The 27221-nt window shown below is 51.7% G+C and overlaps 1 protein-coding gene across 2 annotated transcripts in view; it reads left to right on the top strand.

Moving 5' to 3' along the window:
• Nucleotides 1-27221, top strand: part of RPS6KA2 (ribosomal protein S6 kinase A2) — a 330716-nt gene that overhangs the window by 31884 nt on the left and 271611 nt on the right. The window contains exons 1-2 of one of the 2 annotated variants that reach the window (XM_061130067.1): nt 17873-17975; nt 18067-18117. In XM_061130067.1, the coding sequence (XP_060986050.1) occupies nt 17934-17975; nt 18067-18117 (93 nt within the window). In that variant the 5' untranslated portion in view covers nt 17873-17933. Of the gene's footprint in view, nt 1-17872; nt 17976-18066; nt 18118-27221 lie in introns of those variants that run through there. The other variant, XM_061130065.1, reaches the window with a different exon arrangement.

Here is a 27221-nt window from a genome sequence, read left to right as displayed (position 1 = left end):
TCTTCCACTTTTAGCTCTTTGATTTTTGGTGACTCTGTCACTCCCTGTAGTGATGCTAGGAATCTGACTTCACCTTTCCTTCTGTGTCGATCCAGGTTTCCCAAACCGCTGCTGAAAGGAGAGATCAGAGTTGATGCGGAGACAGGGTTAGACATGCAACAGATTTACAGGGAGGAAGCGCAGAGACCACAGAGCAGGCGAGTAGAGAGTGGCTAAGGACTGGATATGTTCCCAGTGGGAAGCAGCTGGTCCCCCAGCAGGAGGTCTGAGCCCAGCGCCATTGTGGCCGCCACGTCAGTGGGAGGTGACCAGGCCCGAGGATGGGGGAGGGAACTGGGAGCCGGAAGTGGAGCCGGTGTGGCCAGGGCGGGCCTCGTGAATAAAGGTGGGGAGGACGAGGGCCTGGCAGCGGCTCAGCAAACAGGAGAGCGTAGGCTGTGTAGAAACAGCAAGAAACAGTGGGGTGGCCGGAGGTGGGGCAGAGTGAGTGTGGGGAGGACGTGGTGGGGGGCGCATGGAGGGGAGGGTCTTTCCAGACCTTGGTAGGGACAGAGCTGCAAGACTCAGCCGGTGGGAACCTCTGGGTTCTCGTGACACGCACCTCGAGCCCCCACTGGTCAGCCTGGCCACTGTGTTGGACAATTCTGCACTTGTCCGCTTGAGAGCCCACGACTGCTTGGACCAAAGCAAAGGTTAGGGAGGGAAGTTGCAAGACGAGGTTGGGCTGTGGACACACGTGGCAGGCAGACAGAGCCGAGGACGTTTTCTGAAATCCTGGGTGTGGCCGAGGAGGGGTTTGTAGTGCTGAAGCCTGAGTGAGGAGGGTTTCAGGACGGGAAGGATACAGGTGCCGAGGCCGCGCAGACCTAGCAGGGCCTGCTGGGCTCAGCACCGCGGACAGCGGCCGGGGCGTGGCGTCCAGAGGCTGGGGGAGGACTTGGAGGTGAGACCCCGGAAGGGGGACAGGAAAGCAGGGCAGGCCGCGGAAGCAGCCTCCGGCTCAGCTCCGACGCTTCGGCGGGAAGAGGGGGCACGGTACCTGAGTGCACTTGCCCGGGACCCTGCGTCCCAGCCCTGCCCTGGGATCCCCATGGGCCCTCTGCTCGGGCAGGGTCTAGAGGTCGCGCTGTTTTGGTGGCTGTGAAGGACTTCTTTTTACCGTATTTGCAGCTGGGTTAGAGACATGTGGTTTATTTTTATAATGAGAACTCACCTCGGACAACCCTACTTACCTGTCACGTGGTGCTTTGCTCAGTCGAGGCCAGCTCTTTGCGACCCCACGGACTGTAGCCTGCCAGGCTCCTCTGTCCGTGGGGTTCTCCAGGCAAGAATACTGGAGTGGGTTGCCATTTCCTCCTCCAGGGGATCTTCCTGGCCCGGGGATTGGACCCCAGTCTCCTGTGTCTCCTGCAGGGGCAGGCGGGTTTTTACCACTGAGGCACCGGGGGAGCCCTACCTGTCATGAGGTCCTTGAATTAGTCTGAGTCCATCAGTGTCTCCACACGAAAGGTCACATCCTGTGTGGGTGACCTGGTGTCCGGTCAGTGTGTCCCTCCCGTGGGCGGGTCCAGAAGTGACGGCTTCACGCCGGTTCAGGACAGTCCATATGCATTTCTGCAGAGTTCTCCTCTGGGTTTCAATTTCCTCCTTGCGACCACTCCCACAGTTTGGGGGTGGTGAGCCCGGGTCCTCTGGGTTCCCTGACCCAGGTGGCCCTGACTGATAAGGGGGTGAGTCACACCACAGGGCTCCCCCAAACCACGGCTGGGGCGGCTCTCTCGGGAGAAGAGCCTTTGATGGAACCCGGGAGAAATGAAATTGCTAGACAGGATTTCTGTACATTTCCCCGAGCAACAGAACGAAGCCCAGTTTTAGATTCAGGAAGGGACCCCAGGCGGTGCTTCGGGGCACACACCCCACAGGCCGTGCCCCCGTAACTGTGCACGCGGGACCGCGCAGCTGAGGAAGGGGGTGACGCTCCGGGCCAGCCCGCGGCTCTGCGCCGACGCGTGGGAAGGGCTGGGCAGCCCAGGAGGAGCCGGGCACGGCTGGCCCGGAGCCCAAGAACTCACTAGACTGTAAACCGGCCGCGTGTACGGCGGGCACGCTGCAGCGGGGAGGCGCGTTTCTTTTTCTTATTGATGAGGACGCTGTCTCCGGAGGAGAGGGGAAGGGTCGGACCGCTGCCTGCGCGGCCGCCCGGCGCACCGTTTGCACCTGCGCGTGCGCTGCGTCCGTTATCTCTGATGGAAGCCCGACTACCCGGGCGCTTCTCGCATCACAGCCGCACGGCAGCCTCCTGTCCGTGTAGATGCGCAGATCACGGACGGTCAGAGGGAGAACGGCTCTGCTGTCCCCTCGGAGAACAGGAGTGCACAGAATGCTTACATCTTTGACAGAATTTGTAAGACTAATGAGTAATAACCAAAAAGAGGATAAAACACACAAATAGAGGATCCTTATATGTAAATATAAAATTCTCTCGGTAATGCCTGGACCTTTCATCAAGCTCTGAGGGTCATAATTTATCTCAAGATAGGAAACTTTAGTGTAGCTGCAGCTTATTCACTAGTTTACTTTCATGTCCATGTGGTATCTTTCTGTTCTTGTTCAGTTGTGTCCGGCTCTTTGTGACCCCGTGGACTGCAGCACGCCAGGCCTCCCTGTCCATCACCAACTCCCACAGCTTGCTCAAACTCATGTCCACTGAGTCGGTGATGCCATCCAACCATCTCATCCTCTGTCATCCCCTTTTCCTCCTGCTTTCAATCTTTCCCAGCATCAGGGTCTTTTCAAATGAGTCAGCCCTTCACACTAGATGGCCAAAGTATTGGAGTTTCAGCTTCAGCATCAGGCCTTCTAATGAATATTCAGGACTGCTTTCCTTTAGGTTGGACTGGTTGGATCTCCTTGCAGTCCAAGGGACTCCCAAGAGTCTTCTCCAACACCACAGTTCAAAAGGATCAATTCTTCAGTGCTCAGCTTTCGTTATAGTTGAACTCTCACATCCATACATGACCACTGGAAAAACCATAGCTTTAACTATACGGACTTTTGTTGGCAAAGTTATGTCCCCACTTTTTAATACGCTGTCTAGGTTTTAGTCATATTTAATATTTCTCATTGTAGCACTTAACTCTTGAAAACCAATTATGGAGATCAGAAGCATGATCAAAACCACCACCAGAATCCTCAGAGACTTCAGCAACCTGAGAGAATTTCAAGAGGAAAATTCTCAGAGGCCCCTGTGTGTACAACGTGGGAGCCACAAGCCCAGACTGGAAATGCCAGCAGCGGTTTCAGAGGCAGTTTTCAGCAGCCTTGTGTTTAGTCATCCTCGAACATCTTAGAAGCAATTTTCAGCCTTTTTTGTTCATCCCCATGGGCATTTCAATGTTTGAATTTGAGAAGATGGCTTAGAAATGCAGCCGGAAAATTCAGGGACGTTTTCTAGATTTTATCCAAAATAAGACATCCCTCGTTTCCCAGCTTCTCACTCTGCCGTGACTGTGCAGCAAAGGGGAACAGAGCCCCTCCCTGTGGGTCTTAGACCCAGACCCAGGGAAAGTCCGAGTGTGGGACATGGTTTCAAGGAAATCCAGGCAATTCAAGGGCATTTGGCTCCCGGTGGGCCCGGCTGGGTCTGTAGTTCAGGGCTCGTTGCCTGACTTGTTGGGATGACCCCTGCCCTGGGATCCACGGGACTCAGACCTTGAGGGCTCCCTGCCATGTGGGGCTCAGGACCCAGAGGCCTGCTTCCTCTGCTCGCTTAGCACCTCCTTTCTTCTCTGTGAGTGCTGGGGCCCAGCCCCGGATCTCTTGGGGTTCAGGAGGGCCCAGGAGCCCGTGCTGGGGCAGGACACCCGCCCCCAGGAGGCTCTTCCTTCTTAGCGGATTTGCACCTGTGCCTTTCCTGTCTCTGACCTCCAGCGTGGCCAGGCCCAGGGCGAAGGGCAGGCACACCCAGCTGGTCGGCACCTCACAGACCGACCAGGTGCGCAGGGCTTAAGGGCCCGTACCTGTGATGTCACCCAAACAAAACCGTGTCGGAAGCAGAAGCCCATCACTTGGCACTCGAGTCCACCTCTCAACATGGTGGGGGCGCACTTGTGAACGGTGCATGACCGAGCACTCACTACCTTCTGTTACACTTGGGCCGCAGATGCGAACACATCTTATTAATTAATACCTGTCCAGGTAACACTCACGGGATTTAAAAACAGTTTGCCCTCCGTATACTTCACCAGGGACTTCCCAGGTGGCGCTAGTGGCAAAGAACCCGCCTGCTAATGCAGGAGACATCAGAGACCCAGGTTCGATCCCTGGGTTGGGAAGATGCCCTGGAGGAGGGCATGGCAGCCCACTCCAGTATTCTCGCCTGGAGAATCCCATGGACAGAAGGGCCTGACGGGCTACAGTCCATGGCGTCACAAAGAGTCGGACATGACCGAGTGATTTAGCACACCCACATGCATGCCTCATCAGTGGAAGTTCATTTCTCAAATACTTCTGATTTTCCTTTTGGAGAATATTTAGTGAAACTGCACAATAATTTCTGGGTCTCCTTTTTGGACATTCTTTTTTTTTTTTTTTTTTTTTTTTAAGGTGCTAATTAGTTTGTGCAAAGCCTCAGAGTCAAAGAGACAGATTTAGTATACAGTATTTAAGGAGTACTGGTTAAAAGGAATGACATAAAATCAATGTAGGCTTTAAAAATTGTTCCACTTGCTCTCATTTTGTCATTTTATAAACATGTTATGTACTGTCTGTCACCTGATCACAGAGACGATCACCTTGAAAGTGGTAACTATAAGTGCATTTTAACCTTATAGTTATACGTGAGTAAATTATTTTATTTTTATTAATAAGGTGGCTTGTCTGATTTTCTTTATTCCTTAGTAAAGCTTCTAACCACTGGTTGAACTTTGGTGTAATTTAGTCCAGGGAATATTCTGGGTCACTGGTGGGCTGGGTGCACATGGATAGTTCTCCCAATTCTCATGCCTCAGTTTCTCCATCTGGGGGTTGGGGGTGCCTGCTGTAGCCCCTCCCCACCGCCAAGGGGTGACCTGAAAACACTCACTTCCTGCCTGGCACCTGGTGTCACCAGTGGAGGTGGAGGCTTTGCTGAGGGACTGTCCCCATGTCCTGGTGTCAGAATTCTACCTTATTTTGAGCCTCCAAAATCTAAGACTGGGTCTTACTTTAAAATCTTATTTTATTATGTAGTCTATTTTCCAGTATTTTTTCATGAATAAGTTAAAATAAGAGTCCCTGTAACCAACTAGGTCATTCACTTCTGTTTTGTGTTTGCTGAGGTCTAGGGAGGGATTTTTAAAAATATTTTCTAAAATGCCCCTCACCCCACCCACCCTGGCTTTTTGCAATTGCACACCTTTAAGACTATTTAATTATTCCTCCTAATCCCTTTCCTCTAATCAGTTATAAACTCTTTATATAATTAATAAGTGATAGGACATAAATTTAACAAATGTGATTTCTCAAAATATTAAACGTTTGCATCCAAATATACTCATTGATTTAAAATTATGTATGTGAGGATATGCATGTGAAATATTTTTAGTATAAAATATTTTTAGAGCTTAAAATTTAAAATAATTATAAAGATAAAATCTGGTTTGTTAAGAGTCATGCAAACCTTTCTTTTTCCTTGACTTCCCCCTCTACCAACGCCTTCTATTTCATTTTTGTTTCTCTGGATCCTCTATGTTTTTCCTTTGGATCCATAACTATTGGTTATGCTTACCAAAAGTCGAGCATATCAGATCCTTCTAAATGCTTTAAATTTCTTTAAAAGCACATGATCAGTGTCCTTTAAAGATACACAGGCCAGTCATTACGAAACTGACGAAAACCCTTCTGAAAAGCCCCAATGAGAGGGGTGACGCCACGGTTGACAGTGCTTTCCCTGCCTCCTTCTGCAGAGACACTGAGTCTGTGAGAGGCTGGGGAACTCTGCCGCTCACTGTCGTTTCCGGGATAGCTAAGCTCTGGGCATTTATCCAGATCCCTTTGTAGAGTCCAAGGTTTATTCCTTCCGGATTCTTCCTGTTTTGAAAGCTAAAGTGAGGCATCATGGGTCAGTTGTTTTACGTTGTAAATGTTCTTTGCGATTAAGGCCTTGCGTTTCCAGTGCCTCTCATGAAATAAAACCTTTGCCCTGGGACAGATGATGAGGTGAAGGCCAGTGGGATTGGAAATCATCTCCAGTGAAGGAATGCCCACCACACAGATATACCCAAGTGCAATGAGGCTGGTTGGCTCCTTCATACCCTCCCCACCCCCTTCTTTTAAAGACCTCATCCAGACAGGGGACCAGGGCGTGGAGAAGGACCGAGTCACAGAACCTGCATCTCACCCCCGGCCTGTGATCTGGGTGCCTGAGGGCAGACGCCGGCTTGGACTCGTCAGGATCACAGAAGACCTTCTGCCGGGACTCCTGCTCCGTGGGCCTGATGGCCCGGGAGTTCACTGTCATCTGGGACTCAGATAAGTCCCTGACTTAGAGTATTTTTCTAGAACTCCTGAGGAGCTGGCCTAATTGAAACAGTGTTTTCTGGGATGTAAATAAGTTCATGACACCAGGGACTGCCAGACTGCTAGAAGCAAAACAAGTGCCCGATTTGTAAGAAGGAGTCGCGCCCCCCGGCCCCCCATCCCTGTGGAGCGCCTGCTTCCCCGCCCCCAAAACAGACACAGGCGCTCCTCAGCGGGCGTGAGGAGCGGGCCCCCAGACAGCTAATGCCTCTTTGCATCGAAGCTTTTCTAATTACAAAGGGGAACGCCTCTAGCATCTAAACATGTTGACATTTCAAAATAAAGCTACTGTAACACTCTGAAATGTTTCCCCTGGAATCTAAATACTATAGTGATTGGATAACCCACCATAATTTTGCTGAAAAAATACAAGAAAATGCTTTTTGCTGAACAGGCATAAATTTCTGTGACTCTTTCTGATCCTTGAATTCAGCTTTCCATTCCGCTTGCCCCTTAGGATGTCATCCTAATGTGATGAACATGGATATTTGATAAAAAGTCATCCATTCATCACCTTATTGGAGGAAGAAATGGCAACCCTCTCCAGTATTCTTGCCTGGAGAACCCCACAGACAGAGGAGCCTGGAGGGCTATGGCCCATGGGGTCAAAAAGAGTCAGGCACGACTGAGCACATCACCTTATATATTCTTGCAGGGAAAAAAAAAAATCTGTTCATAAATTGAAATGGATCTTTAAATTTAATTTTCTGTAACCACAAGACTATTATGTTTCCTTTGAATTATTACAATTATTGGTATACAGTTGATTAAAATAAAATATTTGATAATTGTTAAATATAAGAAGGTGATGGGAAAGTCAGCGTGTGAGTGGCAGGGACAGTGCCCCAGGTTCATATGTGGGGTTTAATGAGACCCCAGCACTCGCCGTCACCCTCGTTCTGCCACGAGAGGACAGCTGGCTGCAAACCTCCTGAATGCTCCCGTTTCGGTCACTGCAGGCGGCCCGTCTCCTCCGGTGCCCGCCCCGAGCGAGACTTTCCAGTCTGCACACTGGAGGCGTCAGCCCAAGATGGGGAGTTTTAATCAACTATTCCTCTGATTCTTGCTTCTGAAATGCTTTTTATCCTCCACTGCATCTCCTGAACTATCCATGAGAGTTTCTTTTTTTCCCCATAGTTATTTTTATGTCTTTATTCTTTTTGTCTGAATTCTAGGGAAATTTTCTTTACTTTTTTAAAAAAAAATTAATTTTATGTATTTGGCTGCATCGAGTCTCAGTTGCGGTACCCGGGATCTTTGCTGCATCGTGGGAGACTGTTGCGGCACATGGATGCTCTGGTTGTAGCCTGGGAGCTCAGTAGTTGTGGCAAGTGGGCTGAGTTGAGCTTCACAGACTAAAAAAAAAAAAAGTGAAGTCGCTCAGTCGTGTCCAGCTCTTTGGGGTCCCATGGACTAATGTAGCCCACCAGGCTCCTCCGTCCATGGGACTCTCCAGGCAAGAATACTAGAATGAGTTGCCATTTCCTTCTCCAGGGGATCTTCCCCACCCAGGGATCGAACCCACGTCTCCCGCATTGCATGCAGATGCTTTAACCTCTGAGCCACCATTCTAGTGGTAAAGAACCTGCCTGCCAATGCAGGAGAAGTAAAGAGACGTGGCTTCCATCCCTGGGTCGGGAAGATCCCCTGGAGGAGGCCGTGGCAACCCACTCCAGGATTCTTGCCTGGAGAATCCCATGGACGGAGGAGTCTGGTGGGCTACAGTCCATAGAGTTACAAAGAATCGGACATGACTGAGTGACTTAGCAGGCACACACACGTGTGAGATCTTAGTCCCCAGACGAGGGACCGAACCCACGTCCTCTGCGTTTGAGGTGGATTCGTCTTTGTTTTTTTAGAGTGGATTCCAAGGGAAGACCCTCTTTCTTCTTTAAATTTGATTTTCCAAAGCAATGAATCAGTGTTTTGGCTCTGCTGGGAAGTTAAATGTAGCAAGCACATTCTTCTTCACATAGACTTAAAGCTCTCAGCTTATTTATTTCATTGACAGCTCTAGCTTTGTCTTCAGTTTAGTGCTGTGTTTGTGGTTAAAAATTAGAGCTTTAGAATGAAAATTAAAGACATGCGGGTGGTGTTGCTGTTTGCTCTTCACCCTGGTGAGTTTGACGAGATCAGGCAGCTACTGTGAGGTCCCCTGACTGGGCTTCCTTCTCTTGAAGCATCTTTGTGGTGACCGTGTGGTCCTCAGTGCCCACTTTTACAGCTGCCCCTGTGGCTGGCACATGAGCGTGGGTCCCCAGCTCGGATGGTCCGGGTGCCCAGGCCTGGGTGTGAGTCAGCTGCCAGATGCTGGATCCATCCACTCGGTTCCCCAGGCTGTGCCCCCAGACACATGCCCAGCAGTGTTACTGCTCCAGCCTCCTCCCACACTGGATGGTTTCCATCAGGTGATGTGCAGCTAAAGTCAAGGTGCGCTCAGCACCACGTGGAGGACAGGGTCAGGCAGGTGGGATGCGGAGTCACTGGGGGGTTGCCGGAAGCAGCCACACTTAGAGAGGGGCTGGAGATCACCCCCACGACCACCGGCAACGCACATCCTCCTGCCCCAGGGGGTGTGGGGGAGATAGCAAACCCATCCCACGGCCACTCGTGTGTTCTTATCTTGTCCTGGCCCACGTGCATGTGTGTTAAGATGTTTCAGTTGTGGCCCCGTGGACTGCAGCCCGCCAGGCTCCTCTGTCCATGGGATTCTCCAGGCAAGAACACTGCAGTGGGTTGCCATGCTCTCCTCCAGGGATCTTCCCCACCCACAGATCAAACCTGGGTCTCCTGTTTCCTGCATTTGGCAGGTGGGTTCTTTGCCACTAGCGCGACCTGGGAAGCCCTGGTCCACAGTGACTAACAACAGAAGTGGAGATGCTTCGCCATGGGGGGTAGAAGTTAGCAGTGACATCAGCTTTCCTCGCTGCTGATGATCAGGGTGATGATGGTATATATTCCGGTTTCCTCGCGTCATATGAAGTGCTTATCAGGGATTATTGGGGAAGAAACTTTGCATATTTTTCTGGTCACATTGGTCAAAATCCTTTTGGTCTTAGAGTTAAAAAGCAAGACAACTTTCATGTGCTCAGTTATTATCTGATATTATTTTGTCAGATTATTGACCTTCTCAAACAAAGGGGAAGAGAGATAGGCTTCTCTTGGCAAAATATCTAACACATTCTAAAAACACATTTGAGTGACTGAAATCTCATATAGACAAGATTGAGGGAGTAAAACCATAAGTGCTTTTTTTTTTCCCTTTTTCATAAGTGCTTTTAAAAAGCAAAATGATTGGAAGCAAATTATAATGGTTAAGAACATAGGCTTTGGATCTCAGTTTCACTCCCAGTTCCATCAGGTGTGTGATTTTGGAAAAAGCCCTGACCCTCTGCCTTTGTTAGTCTCATCATAAGAAGCGTGGAGCTTGCACCTCATGGATTACCGTGGGGACCGAGGGAGGCAGGCATCTAAACTGCTGCTCCTCAGGTGTTTTCTGGAACACACTGTACAGAAGGTAATTACTTTAGAAACAGTCAAGCCTGTAGTAAGGAGGAGAAAAGAGCCACAGCTCCCAGAAACCAGCAGAGCAAATCCTCTTTCTCCGTCCGCAGGCCCGCAGAGTCAGGCTGAGCTGCCCGGGCAGCCTCGCGGGCGGCGCCACGTGGAGTGTCAGAGAGAGAAAGCCCAGGTCCCGCCCCTGCTTCCTGGGCAGGGAGAGGCTTTACATCAAGCGGGAAGGCTTCAGAATTACAAGGACTGGGACGCTCTTCTGTCTTCAGCAGTGAGAGCCGCCGGTGTGAACGAAAGGGCCTGAACTGGTCAGGGTTCCCCAATGAAACAGACCAGCAGGGTGTGCTGCGCTAAGCTGCTGGGTCGTGTCCAACTCTTTGTGACCCCGTGGACTGCTGCCCGCCGGGTTCCTCTGTCTATGGGATTCTCCAGACAAGCATACTGGAGTGGGTTGCCATGCCCTCCTCCAGGGGATCTTCCCAACTCAGAGATCAAACCCATGTCTCTTAGACAGACAGACAGGCTGAGCGAGAAAGGAAAGACATTTATTCTAAGGACCTGGCTCACACGCAGGTCTGAGATGTGCCTCAGCTGTGTAGCCACTTTCCTCTGACCTGCCGATCAAGCCTGGAGGGACCCAGCCTGTGCTGGGGGGTGGAGGGGGGTCAGGGCAGCCGGCCCTGCTCCCCAGGACTGAGAACCAGTCCTGCTTTATTCTGGTGGCCTTCTTAGACAGAGGCAGAGAGGAAGGAACGCGATGGTTAGTGTTCTCTCTGAACTGTGGTCCACCATACTGCTTCTTTAGACAGAGTTCTGGTCCTCAAAGGTTGGGAGAAGACCTTGACGTTCTACTCGGATTCAGTTGTCATTTGGACAAGATGGCCACAGGCCACATGTGTTATTGCCCGAGCTGGGTCCACAGCTTGGCACAGAGCATTTCAGAGTCAGGAAAAGGGTCCAGCCTGGGTTTGCTGACCACACTGGATTGATTTGCAAAGCAATGTTGAGGACACTTGAGTCTCTATTTAAGATTAGTGCGAATTTTCTACAGGTGCAGAGAAAAGTATAAGTAGTGTGTTAAAATGTCCACAAAATAATCCCAGTGGGCTCTTCACTGTCTGGGATTGGCTTATATTTCAAGTCTAATTACTACGATTGTTTAAATACTCAATGGCTATTTTGATCTGGTTCTCCGGCTGTTCTGGGTGGCCCCACAAAGGAATGCTCTGGCTTCCGAGGCTGTTCAGTCGGCTAGAGCTGCTGTGACGAAGGCCTTGACTGGGCAACTGAAATAACAGAAACTTAGCTCCTCTCAGTTCTGGAGGCTGGAAGCCTGAGATCAAGGTGTCGGCAGAGTGGTTTCTTCCAAGACGTGCCTCCCGGCCTTGCAGACGGCTGGCGTCTCCCCGTGTCCCAGGCGGGTGTCCCTCTGGGTGCTCTGGGCCCTAGTCTCTCCTGATATGTGACTCGGGCAGCCGCGTGGCCTCATTTGACGTAATCGCCTCTGTGAAGACCACGTGTCCCCCTCCGTCACCTTCTAAGGCGCCAGCGGCTAGAGCTTCAGTCTCTGAGGGAGCGCGATTCAGTCCACAACAGTTCGTGTTTAATCACTGATGTTAGTAGGTGTGTTTTTAATCCTTGCATAGGTGGAATCATAGTCTATGTTTCCTTCTGAAACTTTTTAATTTTTGAGATTTACTCCTGTCAATTATGTAGTTCTATTTCATTCTTTTTGAGTGCTATGTAGTATTTCACGGTATGAAAAATATCAGCTTATTATTCCCTTCCCTTACCAAGAAGCCAAGTTAGATGACTTCCATTTTTTTGTTCTTTAAAGCGGTGCTCAATGTCTCACGAACATATGCTAGAATTTTTGTCCCTAGTCTAGATACTTAACAGTGAAATTTTTGACCACAAGATATGTGCATTTTCAGATTAACTGGTATTGAGATGTCCTCTCCACAGTGGTTCATTCATTTATTCCCCCTCTGACAGACTGTCAGACCTCCTGTTTCTCAAAACATGCACCAGCTGCCATTGGATACAATTTTCTACCCTCCTGCTGTTTGTAGGAGCAAAGAAATTCTAGTTCTGGATATATACCCAGGGACTCACACACACATGCATGCGTGTTTGTGTACATGCATGATCATGCATGTACACACGTGTTCACAGCAGCACTGCTCACAATTCCCAATAGCTGGCAGCAGCCCGAGTGTCCGTCCACAGAGGAATGGATAAGCAGACTGCGGGTGTACAAACGACGCAATCAGGTCCAGACACACGCTGCAATGTGGATAAAGCCACACAAAAAGCCACACATTGTCAGCCTTAGAGCAGAGAGCAATTCTGTGTGAGCAAAAATGAGTTTGTTTGGGGAGAGCAGAGGAACTGCAGCTTGAGACAAGTGGGCCATATTTTAGGGGGAAACTGGTGAGGGTCATTTTGAACCAGTTTATTGGAGAAGAGCTGGAGTTTCTCACTGGCTGCAAGCCCTGCCACCGTCCTTCTTCTCTTAAAGCCAGAGGTGACATCCCCAGGTGAAAAGTGTCCTCCGTCATTAAAATTTAAGTCTCAACCCGCGTCTTCTCTCTGGTGACACAAGGCTGGCGCGAGGGAGCGCGCCCCCTGCAGGGCCCCATGTGAAGTGAGCCTTGCTTTATGTGTTTCTGCAGTTTGACTCCCCTGATGAGAAGCTTCCAGAGGGGACATCCACAGAGACAGAGTGTAGACTGCATGGCCAGGACCTGGGCCAGGCTGGGGCTGGGGGAGAGCGGGGAGTGACTGCCTAATGTGTGTGGGATTTTCTTTCAAAGCGATGAACGTGTTTTGCAATTGGATAGTGGTGGTGGTTACAGAACACTGTGCGTGCTAAATTGCTCAGTCGCGTCCGACTCTTTGCGACCCCGTGGACTGCTGCCCACCAGGCTCCTCTGTCCATGGGACTTTCCAGGCAAGAACACTGGAGTGGGTTGCCATGCCCTCCTCCAGGGGATCTTCCTGACCCTGGGATTGCAGGCGGATTCTTTACCACTGGGCCGCCCTCCCTACACAACACCACGGGTGCACTAAATACCGTCGAATTAGACTTTCTAAATGCTTAATCCCCTGTTACGTGCACCCTCCCAGTGGGGGTCCGCCCCTGGCGCCCCTCTCTTAGCCCCTGGGGGTTCTCCGCTCCTTCCTTCCTCCTCACAGTTCATTTATTTACTGAGCCGCCTTTCTGTCTCCCCCTGCCCTCTGAGCGCGCTAGTTGACACAGCCCTTGGGCGCTTCTATCTGCCGCTCCGTGGGGGGAGAGGTGCTCTGAGCTGCTCTCCTCCCAGTTATCACGGCCCGGCCCGGCCCCGGGGCGGAGGAGAAGGAGCAATGACCCGCTAGGAGGGGCGCCCGTTCGGAACAGGCGTGGCCTCCCCTGGGACCCGCCACACACGCCGTGGCTCGTTTTATCTGGAAAGGACACGGGGCGCAGCCCCGAAACCAGCAAGCGGCTGCGGAGGGCGGGCTCCTCCGCTGACGGCTGAGGCTGGGACACCCCTGTGACCCTCTCTGCTCTGCCCGGTCGCTCAGTCCTGTCCGGCTCCGTGCGACCCCCTGGACTGTAGCCGCCGGGCTCCTCTGTCCATGGGGTTCTCCAGGCAAGGATACCGGAGTGGGTTGCCATGCCTTCCTCCAGGGGATCTTCCAGACCCAGGGATCGAACCTGCGTTTCCTGGATTTCAGGCGGATTCTTTATGGTGTGAGCCGCACCAGGGAAGCATTAACCCATTGGAGTCCATAAAAAGCCAGACAGCCCATGGACCTCTGCAGCTTTGGGTCCTAAGGAGGGTCTGGAAAGGGGAGGCTGTGGAGAACAAGCCCGCCTTCCTCCAGTCGGTCCCCGCGTGAGGGCAGCGCCTCGTCCCCGGGGGCGCATCAGTGAGGCCCCAGGAGCGGACTGTCCAGCCGCGCGCGTCCGGGGCGGGGGGCGGGCTCTCCCAGGCTGCGTCCTCTGCTGCCCCCTGGCGGACGATGCGGGTTGGGCGGGGAAGCCGCCGCGATGACCGGGGGCCGCGGGCCGGAGGGCCGACTGACCGTCTGCAGCCGCCCTGCCGCAGGGCCGTGGGAGGTGGGGGTGGGGGTGGGCGTCCACGCCGCCACCATCCGAAGAGGTTTATGACTCAGTACGGCAGAGGGTCTGCTGGATAAACCCAACAGCGTCAGGGCGCTGTTTCGGTCATCTCTAAATGCTTCCAAATGGCAGACCCTTAAATTGATCTCTGGCCTCTGTGTAAGGAGTAGGCCCCAGGCGGCGTCCAGTGTGGTCTTCCGGTCAAGCCGGACAGTCCTGGGTGCCAGTGTCTCTGCTGCCCTCTGCTGTCTCTGCCCTGCTCTCTCACCCTCCTGAGCTGGCAGGTGGAGTAAAGGGCCCTTGAAAGTGAAAGAAAGTGAAGTCGCTCAGTCGTGTCTGACTCTTTGCGACCCCATGGACTGCAGCCCACCAGGCTCCTCCATCCATGGGATTCTCCAGGCAAGGGTACTGGAGTGGGTTGCCATTTCCTTCTCCAGGGGATCTTCCCGACCCAGGGTTTGAACCCAGGCCTCCCGCATTGCGGGCAGACGCTTTACCGTCTGAGCCACCAGGAAAGTCCTAAAGGACCCTTAGATCTAGTCAAGCCCCTGGAGGTCGACTCCTGGGGGTCACAGACGCACAGGCCAGTGCTCTCAGAGCAGCGTGGGCTGTCTTGGGGCTCCTCTTTACTGCTGCACCTGGGGGACCCTTCCTCTTCCTGCATCATCCCCAAGCTCAACTCTGCTTGAGGCTCCTGCATGCCAGACGTCTGACACATACAGCTTGTTTCTCTGGGCTCCCCGAGACCACCTCAGCTCAACTTTGCATACTCGGAAACCCAGGCACAGTGGTTGAGTGCCTTGCCCAACGCCTGGTGCCTGGAAGCGCACTCTGGCCCGCTGTCCCACAGCCTGGGCGCCCACTCCCGGCGGCTGCTTCTCCTGGAAGGTCAGCAGTGCCGGCTGGGAAGGGGCTGGGCGGGAGCGGGAGCCCCAGCTTTCTCTGAGACTGGCAGCCATCACTTCTGTGCTCATTGGTGAATTCAGGACACCAGCGACCCTCCAGGCACACCCTGGCTTTCCAAGAGTCAACCCCACTAATTTCATTTGGGAATTAAGAGCATATTCAATCAACTGCCTGCCTGTCTAAATTCGGCATCTAAGGACTATGCACCGAGCCTTCCAGGAAACAGGGACTCTGGGAATGAGGCCGACCTTCTTACATTATAAAACTGGACTGTCAGCTTTACATACTCAAAGCCGGATATTGAGAAGACCCGCAAGCATCGAGGGAAGCTTCGCCATCCAGGCCAGAAATCCCAACACTGAACATAGAGCACGTGGCCCTCGTGTGTGTCCCGTGACACACGGCTGCTCTCTGGGCCTTTATGAAGGTCGTCAAGCCATAGTCTTCCCCAAATGGTCATTGATCCTTGGCTTAGAAAACTCTGGTATTTTATTTCAAATCCACAAAGCACAAAAATATTTGCTTGCCCAGGTTTGTCTGACCAGTTTCCCCTTCACGAAACGCACCTGGAGTTCAGTCTGCTCAGACGAGGGGTCTTGCACCGTCTCTCCTCTGGCTTGTTCTCCATGGCGGGCTAGCGTGACGGTCTTGAAATCAGGCAGACACACTGGGATGAGAGCGCTGCGGCGGGGACGTGACGGGACGGGCTGGGGAGGAGGGGGGGGCGGAGAGGGGCCGACTCAGGGCAGGACTTCCTGCCGGGCCAGACGGAGCGGCCTGTCCGCCCCCCGCCCTCTCTGGCTCCCCCGCACCTGCCCCCGGCTCTCCTGCTCCGGTGGAAGCGGGATGGGGAGGGCGCTCTGCGCTGTCCAGCACCCCCAGGACGGGGCCAGAGTAGGAGGACCCGGGGCTTCACTCTGCAGTTGGAAAAGCCCCTGCCCCACATGCCCGCATTTGGGTCTGGCTGCCCGTGGAGCGGGGGGACCGGCTGGGGGGCAGTGGAGGGAGAGAAGGGGACGACGGGGCTGGTGTGTCTGCAGAATGACAAGCGTTGTCACTTCATCCCCAAGTCTTTTTCAGGGAGAGTCCCAGACATTGCGTGGTCTGTGTGTACAGCCCCCAGGTTCCCAGGTGGCCCGGTCAGGAGACCCTGCAGGGTGAACCCCGCATGAGAAGGTGCTCCTTTTGGGGTTGGCTGTGGGTTGAGAAAGGTAGTGGGTGAACGCAACGTGTTGTGGGGTTTTAGGGGCCCCCATTTCTTGCTATTAGGCATTTATTTGTAAACGTACCACTTAGGTGTCATTAGGCCTCCTTTTCAAGTTGCAGAAACCAGCTCAGACTAGCTGAAGTTAAAACTGGCAGTTTATCTCCTCCTGTCATTGAAAAGAGATGGCTTCTGGCAGCTTTGAATCCAATGGTCCTGAAACTGTCAGCAGCACGCTGACTCTGTCTCCCTCTTTGATCCCAGGCCCATTTCCGGGCCAACAAACTCCGGAGCATCTGCGCAGTGGCCCCATGGCTCCCCGGACTGGACAGGCCTTCCCTGGCCTGGGTTCTGTGCCGGGCACTGCACCAGGCGAATGACGGGGCCTGAGTCATGCCCCTGCCCGTGGTGGGGAATTGCAGCGGTGGGGTCACTTTCACCAGCCTGCGTGGAATCTGCTTCCCACGGGAGGAAAGGGGATGTTTGCCGAGGAGGGAGAAACTGTGGGGAGAAAGACCACAGGCGTTTGCCCCTTATGCCCCGTGTAGCAAAGGCCGGGGTAGGAGCTGCAGAAATAAGCAGTAGATCACGTAGAAGGAAGCGTCTTCCTGCCGTTCCACAGTCACCGTCCAGCTGGGGGTCGGAGAGCAAGGACAGACGGACGCGGAGCAGGGCTCGCGGCCTTGGCCGCACCTGGAGGCGATACGGGCGCTGATGGGCTGGGGTTCCGTCTCCAGAGGCTCTGAGTTACCGGATCTGGGAGTTTGTAAAACTCCATCCACCATGGAGAGGCAGGGACGTAAGGGAACTGGAGACCTGGCTGGTACCCGCCCTGTCACCGGTGTGAAGACTCAGCGGCGGTGCAGGTGAACTTGCAGCGCTGGTGACCAGGAATTCTCTCAAGGTGTGGTCTCCATGGGGCCCCCTTCCTACAACCTGTTAGGCAGGAGGGGGGCCAAAGTCATGGAGAAGGGGAGTTTGGCCTTTCTGTCTTCTGAGCCTTGAGCTACAGTTATTAGTCAAGGGTGAAAGAGACAAGTTTATCCACTTTCTCCAGCTCATGTTTTAGTGGATTTGAGCCTCAGAACAGAGAACAGACGCACAATGAGGAATACATCGGAAAATGACAAGTGTGCCCCCAGGATGCTGTGCAGAAGCAGGCAGAGCTGTGATTTCTGTTCTCGAGACCCTCAAGTCGTGGTGCTAATTAAAATCTTCAGGTTATGGTAGTTTCGAGTCTAGGCAAGGGGAGGCAGGGAGCTGTGTGCGTCTCCAGGCTGAACCCCTATGGCCGAATGTGATTGGAATTTTAATTCGGTGTCCGTTAGGCTATTTACAGATTAGAAGTCTTGCCTGCTGCAGCTGAATGAGCACCTTCTCTGGGACGGAGGGCCTCAAGGTCACCCTAAAAAGCTGGCCGGCCCTCAGTGATAACCACAGCTCCTTAGCCGAAGGCTGTGTGTCTGGAGATTAACAAGTGACTTTTTTTTTTTTTCGGTTACATTTTGAGGTTGGGGATGGGACATCACTTCCTTTGGCTGAATGTAAAAGTTGCACAAAAGTTTGCAAGTTCCCTTCTTTCGGTGTTTATACTGACGGGCTGTCTGAGAGCTAGTGAAACTCCTCAAGTTATTGACAACCATGTGGAGATTCATGTTCAGAAACAAAAAGCTGCCAGCCTTGGTGAGTGTCCGTGTAGCTGTCCGCCCTGAGCAGCGACCGTCCAGGACGTCCTGTGACTTAAAGGACTTTTCTCCACTCTCTGCCCCCACAGGACAAGGGTGACCCGCCCTCGCTCGAGACGAAGACAGCTGTGTCGGCCAAGGTAAGTGACACCAGCTCGGCTTGTTTTTCTCCACGCGAATATCACTTACATTTTTAAAAAACGTTCAGCGTGAAGTCTTTTTCGCTTTGGGGGATGTTTTAAGCTGCCCAAATGCCAGCAGAGACAGTGGTGTGCTTTTGGAAGAGCGGAAGCCGCCCCCGCCCCCCCTGCAGTACGATTTGAGTTCTCCGATGTTGCCCAGAGTTGTGTAATAACGTCTTCATACAGCAGGGGTCTGTCTTGTGCGTCTCCCCGGGAATGTCACCCAGCTTTCCAGGAAGACAGTTTCATTCTGAATCCGAAGCCACTGGGGAGGTGATGCGTGTGACCTCATGCACAGCGCTTCTTTGAAATCTTTCTGTGCCTTCACGACGAGCAAATGAGACATCAGAGCTGGGCAGGGCTGTCCCCCCGGGGCCAGTGGGCTGGCGGCCAGCCAGCTTTAGGATTCTACTGTGTGCGGAGTTCAGGGTCCTCTGGAAGCTCTTCTAGGAATCTGGCCTAAAATGAATCATTTTGGATGGAGGTAGATTTCTTGTAATATTTTGAGCAGCTGTCTGGTTGAAATACTGACATTATGGGTAAGGGATGTTATAAGATGGACTTATGGACGTTTTGTGTCTCCCAGCAATAATAACTCGACCTGTGCCCGCGAACAGGGGCAGCCTTCATTGTCCAGCCTATAGATTCTCCACGGGCTTGGCAGGTACGATGGCCCGATCCCTGTGGGTTCCAAACAGGTCACAGAAGCCCGGGTGTGGGTCAGGCTTATTTAATTTACGTGAATACATCAAACCACGTCCTGGTCATACTAGACAGAACTGCTCCTGGTTGTCGGCACGCTGGACTCTAAGAGTCCTGCTTCCCTGGCCCTGTCCAGGTGGTGGGCCACCAGAACCCATGTAGTCCTGGAGCTGCTCTGAGAAGTGACGGCTTCTCCGTGACTCACTGTGGGACTGGGGCCCAGGGCCCTGCGGAGCCCCTGTGTTCCAGGATCTGTAATCTTGGAGCAGAGGAAGCTGGGGCCAAGAGTAGCCAGTCCTGCGTTTGGTTGCTGACATAAACAATGCTTATCACTGAATACCAGTGTTTTACTTTTCATACATTTGGGGGGTTTCCTCTCTGAGTCTCATTGTATTTTTATTAACAGCCCAATATGAAGAATTTGTTTGGAAAAAAATTCCTCAATATCATCATCTTGTATGAATTAGATTTCCTTATTAGACATAAAAATTGTGTCAGTAGAATAAAAAGTGAATGATCAATGATCTCTGGCTATATAAAATCTCAAGATGGTCCTAATTATTTCAGCCTGGTGACTAGACAAATGTCTATACCGCTTCAGACTGCATCCTAATGTCAGTAAACTCAGAAAATGAGATATGTTGTACTAGCAGGAAATTGGCCTTTCATACTATCTTCATAACCTTTTCTCAGTCTGTTTTATAATCTGTTCAAGAAAAGAATTCCCTGGTGGCTCAGATGGTAAAGAATCTGCCTGCCATGTGGAAAAGCCAGCTTTGATCCCCAGGTCAGGAAGATCCTTTGGAGAAGGGAACAGCCACCCACTCTGGTATTCTTGTCTGGAGGGAGAATCCCATGGACGGAGGAGCCTGGTGGGCTACAGTCCACGTGGTCTCAGAGAGTCAGACATGACTGAGCAACTTTCACTTCTCATTTTCAGCTGATGATTCTTAGCAAAACTTTTATTCAGCCTTATAAGGAAGCCCAGGGATTCACGGGAAAGTGCGTGTCTGCTGGAAAATCGAGCTCATTGTTCACACTTTATCATGCTCCACGTTTAGACCAGCCACACTAAACAGCAGGGATTCTTCTCGGTCGTAGAAATGAATAAAGGCAAAGAAAAGGAGCCTGGTGGGTAACAGACGGGGTCCTGGGGTGTGGCGGGGGTGCAGGGCCCTTTGTGAACCGTTCCCTCAGCAGTCAGTGGCCAGGCCCACGAGGTGTGACCTGCAAGAGCAGCAGACAGGACCCAAACGCTCTTCAAGGAGGCTGTTTCTATCAGGCCTGGATTACCTCCAAAGTCGAGGCGCCCAGGAGCCCAGGAGGGGCTTCCCGGTGGCCAGGGCCCCTCTGGAGCTCTTGGCCCCTGAGTGGGTGAAAACGGTTGGCTCTGTTTTCAGATCCCTGGATGATGAGCAGGAATTCCTTCTTATATTGAGGACTGTTGTTTAGTCGCTGAGTCATACTCGGTTGCAACCCCATGGACTGTAGCCTGCCAGCCTCCCCTGTCCATGAAATTCTCCAGGCGAGAATACTGGAGTGGGTTGCCATTCCCTTCTCCAGGGGATCTTCCCAGGGATCATACCCACGTCTCCTGCATTGGTAAGCGGGTTCTTCACCACTGCGCCACCCGGGAAGCCCCATTGAGGACAGAACCCGCAAATCAGAGCTCACACAGCATCCCCTGGGCGCACCCCAAGAGTATGGAGAAAGTCCCGGGACAGCCGTGAGTGACAAGTCTGCCTTTCCCCTTCTCTTCCCCTCTCTTCCCATGTGTACGTTTGATAAGACTTTTCAAAACTTTACATTAGATTGTTACCCCAACTGGGAGCATTATGGGGGTCTCCTGTTTCAAACCCTAAGGCAGATTTAGCTGTCAGACAGTGAGCAGGTGCCGCTCCTGACTTTGACAGGAAGCGTGATATTTTACCAGGAGGGTCGGAGAGGTGCTAATGGGCACAGAGCCACCCGTCCTTAACCTGTTTCACCTGATAAACCTACTCGCGGCCTCCAGCTCCACAGCTGATTGAATTTCCCCTTTTTCTATTATGGTTTCACTCTTCACTTGATTTTATAGGAAGCTCTTTATTGATTTAGTTTTGGCCAAGTTGGGTCTTCGTGGCTGCCCGCTCGTTTCTCTAGTTACCACGAGGGGGGCTGCTCTCCAGTTGCGGGGCGCAGGCTTCTCTGGTCGGGGAGCAGGGCCCCGAGGTATGTGTGACTCCTGGGTTCTAGGTGTGACTCCTGGGTTCTAGGTGTGACTCCTGGGTTCTAGGTGTGCGGGTCTCCTGGGTTCTAGGTGTGACTCCCGGGTTCTAGGTATGACTCCCGGGTTCTAGGTGTGTGGGCCTTCTAGGTGTGACTCCCGGGTTCTAGGTATGTGGGCCTTCTAGGTGTGACTCCTGGGTTCTAGGTGTGACTCCCGGGTTCTAGGTGTGCAGGCCTCGGTGGTTGTGGCTCTAGAGCCGGAGCTCTAGAGCTAGGGCTTAGTTGTCGGGAGACATGTGGTATCTTCTTGGACCAGGAACTGAACCCGTGTCTCCTGCATTGGCAGGATGATTCTAAGAAGCAATTTAAAAAGAAGACAGAGGAGGTAAAAATTCCAAAGGGGGGAGAATTCTTTGGGCCAGCACTCACCCTTCACGGACAGAAGGGTGGCTTGTTTAGAGCGGCTTCTGCACCCGAAAGGGCTGTCTGGGCTCCTTCCCTGGTCTCCCTTCCTGTTTTTTTCATTGCTTTGGAATGGACTGAATGCCCTTTTCAGACAGTGGCGTTGTTCAGTGAGGCCCTGATTCAGGGGAACTTTACAAATAAAGAGACGTGACTGCTCCCTCGGGGCCCTGCTCTTGCAGCCGAGGAGCGAGGCCTCCCCGGGGGTCACCGGGCAGGACTTGAGGCTGGGCGGCGTCGTTGGGGGCGTGGGGAGACGCGGCAGACGGTGGAGGGCGAGGCCGGGCCGAGCACAGACCGCGGCCCGCGCCCCTCCGCCACCGGTCGGACCGCACGGGGCGTGGGTGTCGTGTCTATTCTGTGTTGACTCCTAATAATTTGAGAGACAATACATTCTTTGGTCAGATACCTCCACATTATGTGAATTAAGTAAGGGGATGACTCACACTTAATCCTCTGAAAAGGAACTTTTCAAAGCGCTGCGGTGTGCGGGAACACTGGTCCGCATTAACCCGCCGCTCTCTTTTCCGGAGTTCGCGGCGAGCGGAGCCCGCCCGAGAGAGAGGCCGTGTGGCAGGCGGCCCCCAGCGGAGCCACGAAACCCGCTCTTGGCCTGCAGCTTTGAAGCAGGGGCCCGAGCTGGCTTCTCTTCTCTGTCGTGCCCTGTATGACTGTGCTTGGATCTGCTCACCCAGGACCAGATGGATCCCCCTGAGGGTTTGAAGCCTTGCAATAAGGGTGATTTTTTTTCTCTTTGTCTTTTTCATCAATCTTTCCTTGCCTCCGCCTTGAATCCTGAGGCTCTTGATAAAGTATTCACAGAAGTACTTCGCATCTTGTTGATGGTGTTGATAAGGTGAAGGTGACGGGTGTCGTTAACAGGGCGGGGCATAGCGGGTCGCAAGCGGAAATCTGGGTTTTCAGCCTGTTTTCAGGGGCAGAAGTTCTCCCGGGGAGCGGAGTCGCCCCTGCCCCGCTAACTCAGCTCCAGGTTAAGGCTTTTCACTCCTTCCCGCCACAGTGGAGGTGTGGACATCTGTGTGGGGCCGGGGTTATCTCCGCTGCCCACCAGCAGACCTGGGGCAGATAAGGCAGGCAGGCCGGGACTGCAGAGTGGGTGCAGACATCCTCTCGAGGCACCTGGGGTACCTGGGGAAGGTTCCAGAACAGCAGAGGAGATGCCTACATAAAAGCAGCACAGTGAAACCTCTGCACTCGTCCCCATTCCCTCCTTGAACAATCACGGAAGAGTCAAACACGGTCTCATCTCTGTATTTCTGTAACTGTGGGTCTTTCCCAATCTGCGTGTAGTGCTTCAGTGGCAACTACTCAGGGGCAAGTGTGGAGCTAGGAAAATCCTTTGATCGAAGCCATAACTGTAAATTTCCTTTTGGGGTATCTGGAGAAAAATTAAGCATTCACCTTAGGGGGAAAAGCTGACCCCAAATTTTAGCATAGCTTACTTCCCTCCCCCCAGCCAAACCAGAAAAGATTTATAGGAAAAAAAAAAAAAAAATCCCAAAATTCTTAGGGATTTTCATTCAGTTCTAGGATCCAAGGTGATTTTTTTTTCTTCATACTTCTCTGTAATTTCTAAAGAAATCTAAGCTACTAATCAATAATCATATTTTAAGAAATAGTTAAGGCTCAAGTCATTCTGAAAATATTAAAATAACTATAATCATTGGGTGATTATATTACAGATGTCTGGAATTTAATAACAGATGGATAATGCTAATGTCTTAGATAATTTCACCAACCAAAGGGGGCATTTAGTGGCCTGTAGTGACAAATAGCGTGAAAAGAAGTAGTCAATTCATTAACTGACAAGTCACTGCAATTTGCAACGCAGCATAAGAGATGTCACCAGAATTATGCACCCGAGCAACCCAAAGGGTTTGAGATTTGTCTGACGTTTGTAGCTCACCTTGCAAATGTCTCAGCCATAGTGATGGCCATTGTGACGCTGACCTCCGGTGAACTGGAGAAGCAGGAAGTGTTCTATTTTTAACAGGCCGAGGTGACAGCCAGCACCCTCACTTCCCACTTGCCCTCTCCATGTATCAGAGCCGAGCACCTGTCCTTGGCCAGCCAGTTCCCCGGGATCACTGTTCCTCCCTGTCGTCACTGCTCTCATAGACGAGGAACTGAAGGCCGAAAGAAACAAAGCCCTTCGCTCTGGCATGCAACCAAAAGGTGATGCGTAGTCCTGTGTCTTTCAAGCAAGTAGGAAAGCTTTTCGATTCTCTCTTATAAGCTCCAGCTTGCTGTCTCACATCTTCTACTGCAGTTTAGGGTGGCATTTTCTAAACTATGGGAAATTATGGCTTTCATAATCTACAAAGCTACTATTTTTTACTACTATTCCTGTTATGAGTTGGCCTCATGTGAGACTCCATGTCTGATCCCACCCAGGACCTAAAGATGCAGTCAGGAGCGCCGTTTCATCTCCACAAGGGGGGTTGGCTGGCCAGCCCCGGGCTCTCTGTGGCCCACGACCTGGGAACACGGCCAGCTGGTCTAGGGATGCCCGAGCCTTCACGGTGCCAGCACCCACCGCCGCTTCGACGGGACGCGGCCTCCGTGTTCCTCTCTCATAGATGTGATGCCGCCCTCATACTGCGATCCTTCTCACGCGACTTCACTTAGGGATGTTTTCCTCCCTGGGAACACGGTGACCGTCCTTTATACCGTCCATGACAGCACGGACTTTGACTAGGAGGGTGGTCGTGTGCTGGGATCAAAAGAGGGCAGACCAGGAGCCCACAGGCCTGGGCTGAGGTCCTCCCCTCACCCCACCCGGCCACTCGGTGAACGTGACCTCACTTAGGCCAGGTCACCCGACTGGGCAGCTACTGAAAGGATGGGACTATCATCCTTTATTGGAGATAATCGGTCAGAGCGTCTCAGCAGTTTTCCTCTCTTATATGTTTATACATACATATAAACATGCATTCATGTACGATGTATAAATATACACGTGTAACATACACATGTATACATTCATAAGTATGTAAATGAATTTGTCACTTGTGGTTTCCAGATTCTTTTCACAGACTTTTCCCTCACGTCATTAGAAGGGGCTCATTCATGATCAAGGGTTTCCACTGGACTTTGCAAAATATAATGACCCTCCAGCTGGGGTGCTTAGGGAGCCCCATGGCCCTGATTTAATCCTGCGGTACAAGACCATCACCCATACCCCCCACACCCCTGGCTCCAAGCACCTGCTGGTCGTGAGCTGGACACATCTGATGCTTTCGGACCCTTCAGCTCTGCGATGGTCTGTCTGATCCCACGGGGGCCTAGAGGAGTGCAATTCCAGGCTTTACAGAGGAAGACAGGGCCTAATGTTGCAAAGCTGATGTTATGGTGTCACTGAAACACGACATGGGTGCTCTGTAGAGGTGCTGGTGGTGGTTTATTTCCTGGGCCTGATCGTCCCTGCATTTTGGCTTTGCTGCTGGAGGGTAGATGCCCGTCTGACAAGTCCTTTCAAGCAGGGACCAGCAAACAGTGATAGCTCTTTTTCAAAATAATTTCTTTTAAGAATGTATTTGGGAGATGAGTAAGCCAAGACTGTCATGACAATTTTCATGGCACAAAATAAAAGGTAATTCATTGCCACAGTCACCATGACAACATTCAGTTCGCGTACTTACATATACCTGCAATGAAATTCTATCAACAGTGAGAGCTTTTTATTGAAACAAGCCACTGGATCTAACATGACCGTGACTGAGCCACAGATCAAAGACCCTCTCTTTTTGTTAACCTATTTCCAAAGGACTAAGCCCGAGATAATTACCTTTTAATTCCCGTGGAAGTTTGAATTGAATTGCAGTTGGGATACCCCAAAATGCTGTCACGAAAACCCTCATGGTTTTAGATGGGGAGAGTTTAGGCAGACACTCAGCTTCCCTCCACCTGCCCCATTCTCTCTCTCTCTCGGAACCTGGGCACGCCGCCACCAGAGGCGACGGGAGCGAGGCTTGTCCACAAGCGCACTGTGTCAGGCGTTTCGGGGAAAGTGTGTGGTGCAGGAAAGATGGCATTTTCTCAGTGAACTGTCTCCCTGCACCCCTGTGGCTTGAGTTCATCTAACCTGGGCTTGATTCCTCCTCCCAGGACAGCCGAGGCAGACCTCATGCTTCCCATAATCCATGACCAGACCAGGTGATGAGCAGTCACTCTGTCACCCTTGGGGGCTTCCCAGGTGGCGTTAGTGGTAAAGAACCTGCCTGCCAATGCAGGAGACTTAAGAGATGCAGATTTGATCCCTGGGTCAGGAGGATCCCCTGGAGGAGGGCATGGCAACCCACTGCAGTATTCTTGCCTGCAGAATCCCATGGACAGAGGAGCCTAGCGGGCTACAGTCCAGGGGGTCGCAGAGTCAGACACGACTGAGCGACTGAGCGCACGCCCAGTGGGGAGGAGTTTGGTGGGCTGATTTTCATGCTGTAGAGACGCTTCTTGTTTAACTCTTGGGGTTTCTACTTTCAGGTAGTACACCAGATAGATGTAACCTTAGAAGCAGATGTTTACACATTTCTTAAGCCTTTTATCATATTCTGCACAGAAAATAATCTGAGATGATGTCTGTGCCCCAAATGAGCTCACTTTTCTTTCTCCAGATAATCATACCCAGGTGACCCTGATGTTGGTTATGCTGAAAACACTCTCATGTGACATAAGCATCTTTTTCGAGGGCTTGGATAGGATGTAGACACTGAAAATTAGCTTTCTAGTTGTAGTCCATGTGTTTGAGATGATACTGGAGCCTCCCATGCCCCCACACAAAAATTCAGTAACAAATTCTGAGTTCCAATCAAGCCTGGATGTTAAAAAGTGAAGGACTATTACAAACATCGAAACAAAATGTTAAGGAAAGACCAGAGAGTCCAGGTTTAATTTCCTCCTTCACCATCCCCAAACGCCAGGGAGCAGGGTTTGATCACGCATAAACTTCTCTTTTCCCTGTTCTCGAGGGGCCGCAGCGGCCACCACGAGGGCCAGGACTGGCTGGTGGGTCTCCTTGGCGGTGTGAGCTGGGTCTTCTGTTAGTGAAGAGTAACTTCACTTCTTGTAGCTTTCACTTTCTTGTAGCTCCCGAGAAAGATTGCTCATTTCTGTGAGCGATGGCAAGTAGATGTTAAGATCCAGGACTTTTCCAAGGGGTGAGATGTGGACTGATTTTAGGGAAAAGGAATAGAACTGGATGTCTTTTAAGTTTCTGACAATTTGACAAAGAAGAATTCAAGACGGAAATGTGAGGGGTTGCCTGGTCCAATAAAAATAAGAGACAAGAAATTTGGTGAGAATGGGAAGAACACCAGTTTCCATTAATTTCCCTGTTTGGTGCCAGTGTTCAGGAGCAAACCAATGATTCAGAGGTTTTTAAAAAGAAGCATTTTCCTCTGTTGCCAAAATTTGGCTCATGAAACAAACCATGCTTTGTTCTCGAAGTAACAGCTCAATATGTGATTTTTTTCCCCCTTAGTCTGCATTAATTGCCAGTGGCTCCACTATAGGAAAAATGCACATCATGGCAGGTGTGTGATGCACCTTTAAAAAATCCTGTTTCATCAGTTCCTAATAGTTTTTCTAATGGAAGGTATGATTAATAAATATCACACCTTAGAATGCCCCTCCAGAGGACTGACCTAGTGATTACTCTTTCAAAACTCTCT

Source organism: Dama dama, chromosome 26 (assembly GCF_033118175.1).
Source record: "Dama dama isolate Ldn47 chromosome 26, ASM3311817v1, whole genome shotgun sequence".
Taxonomy (NCBI): Eukaryota; Metazoa; Chordata; class Mammalia; order Artiodactyla; family Cervidae; genus Dama; species Dama dama.
This window is presented reverse-complemented; position numbering and strand designations above follow the sequence as displayed.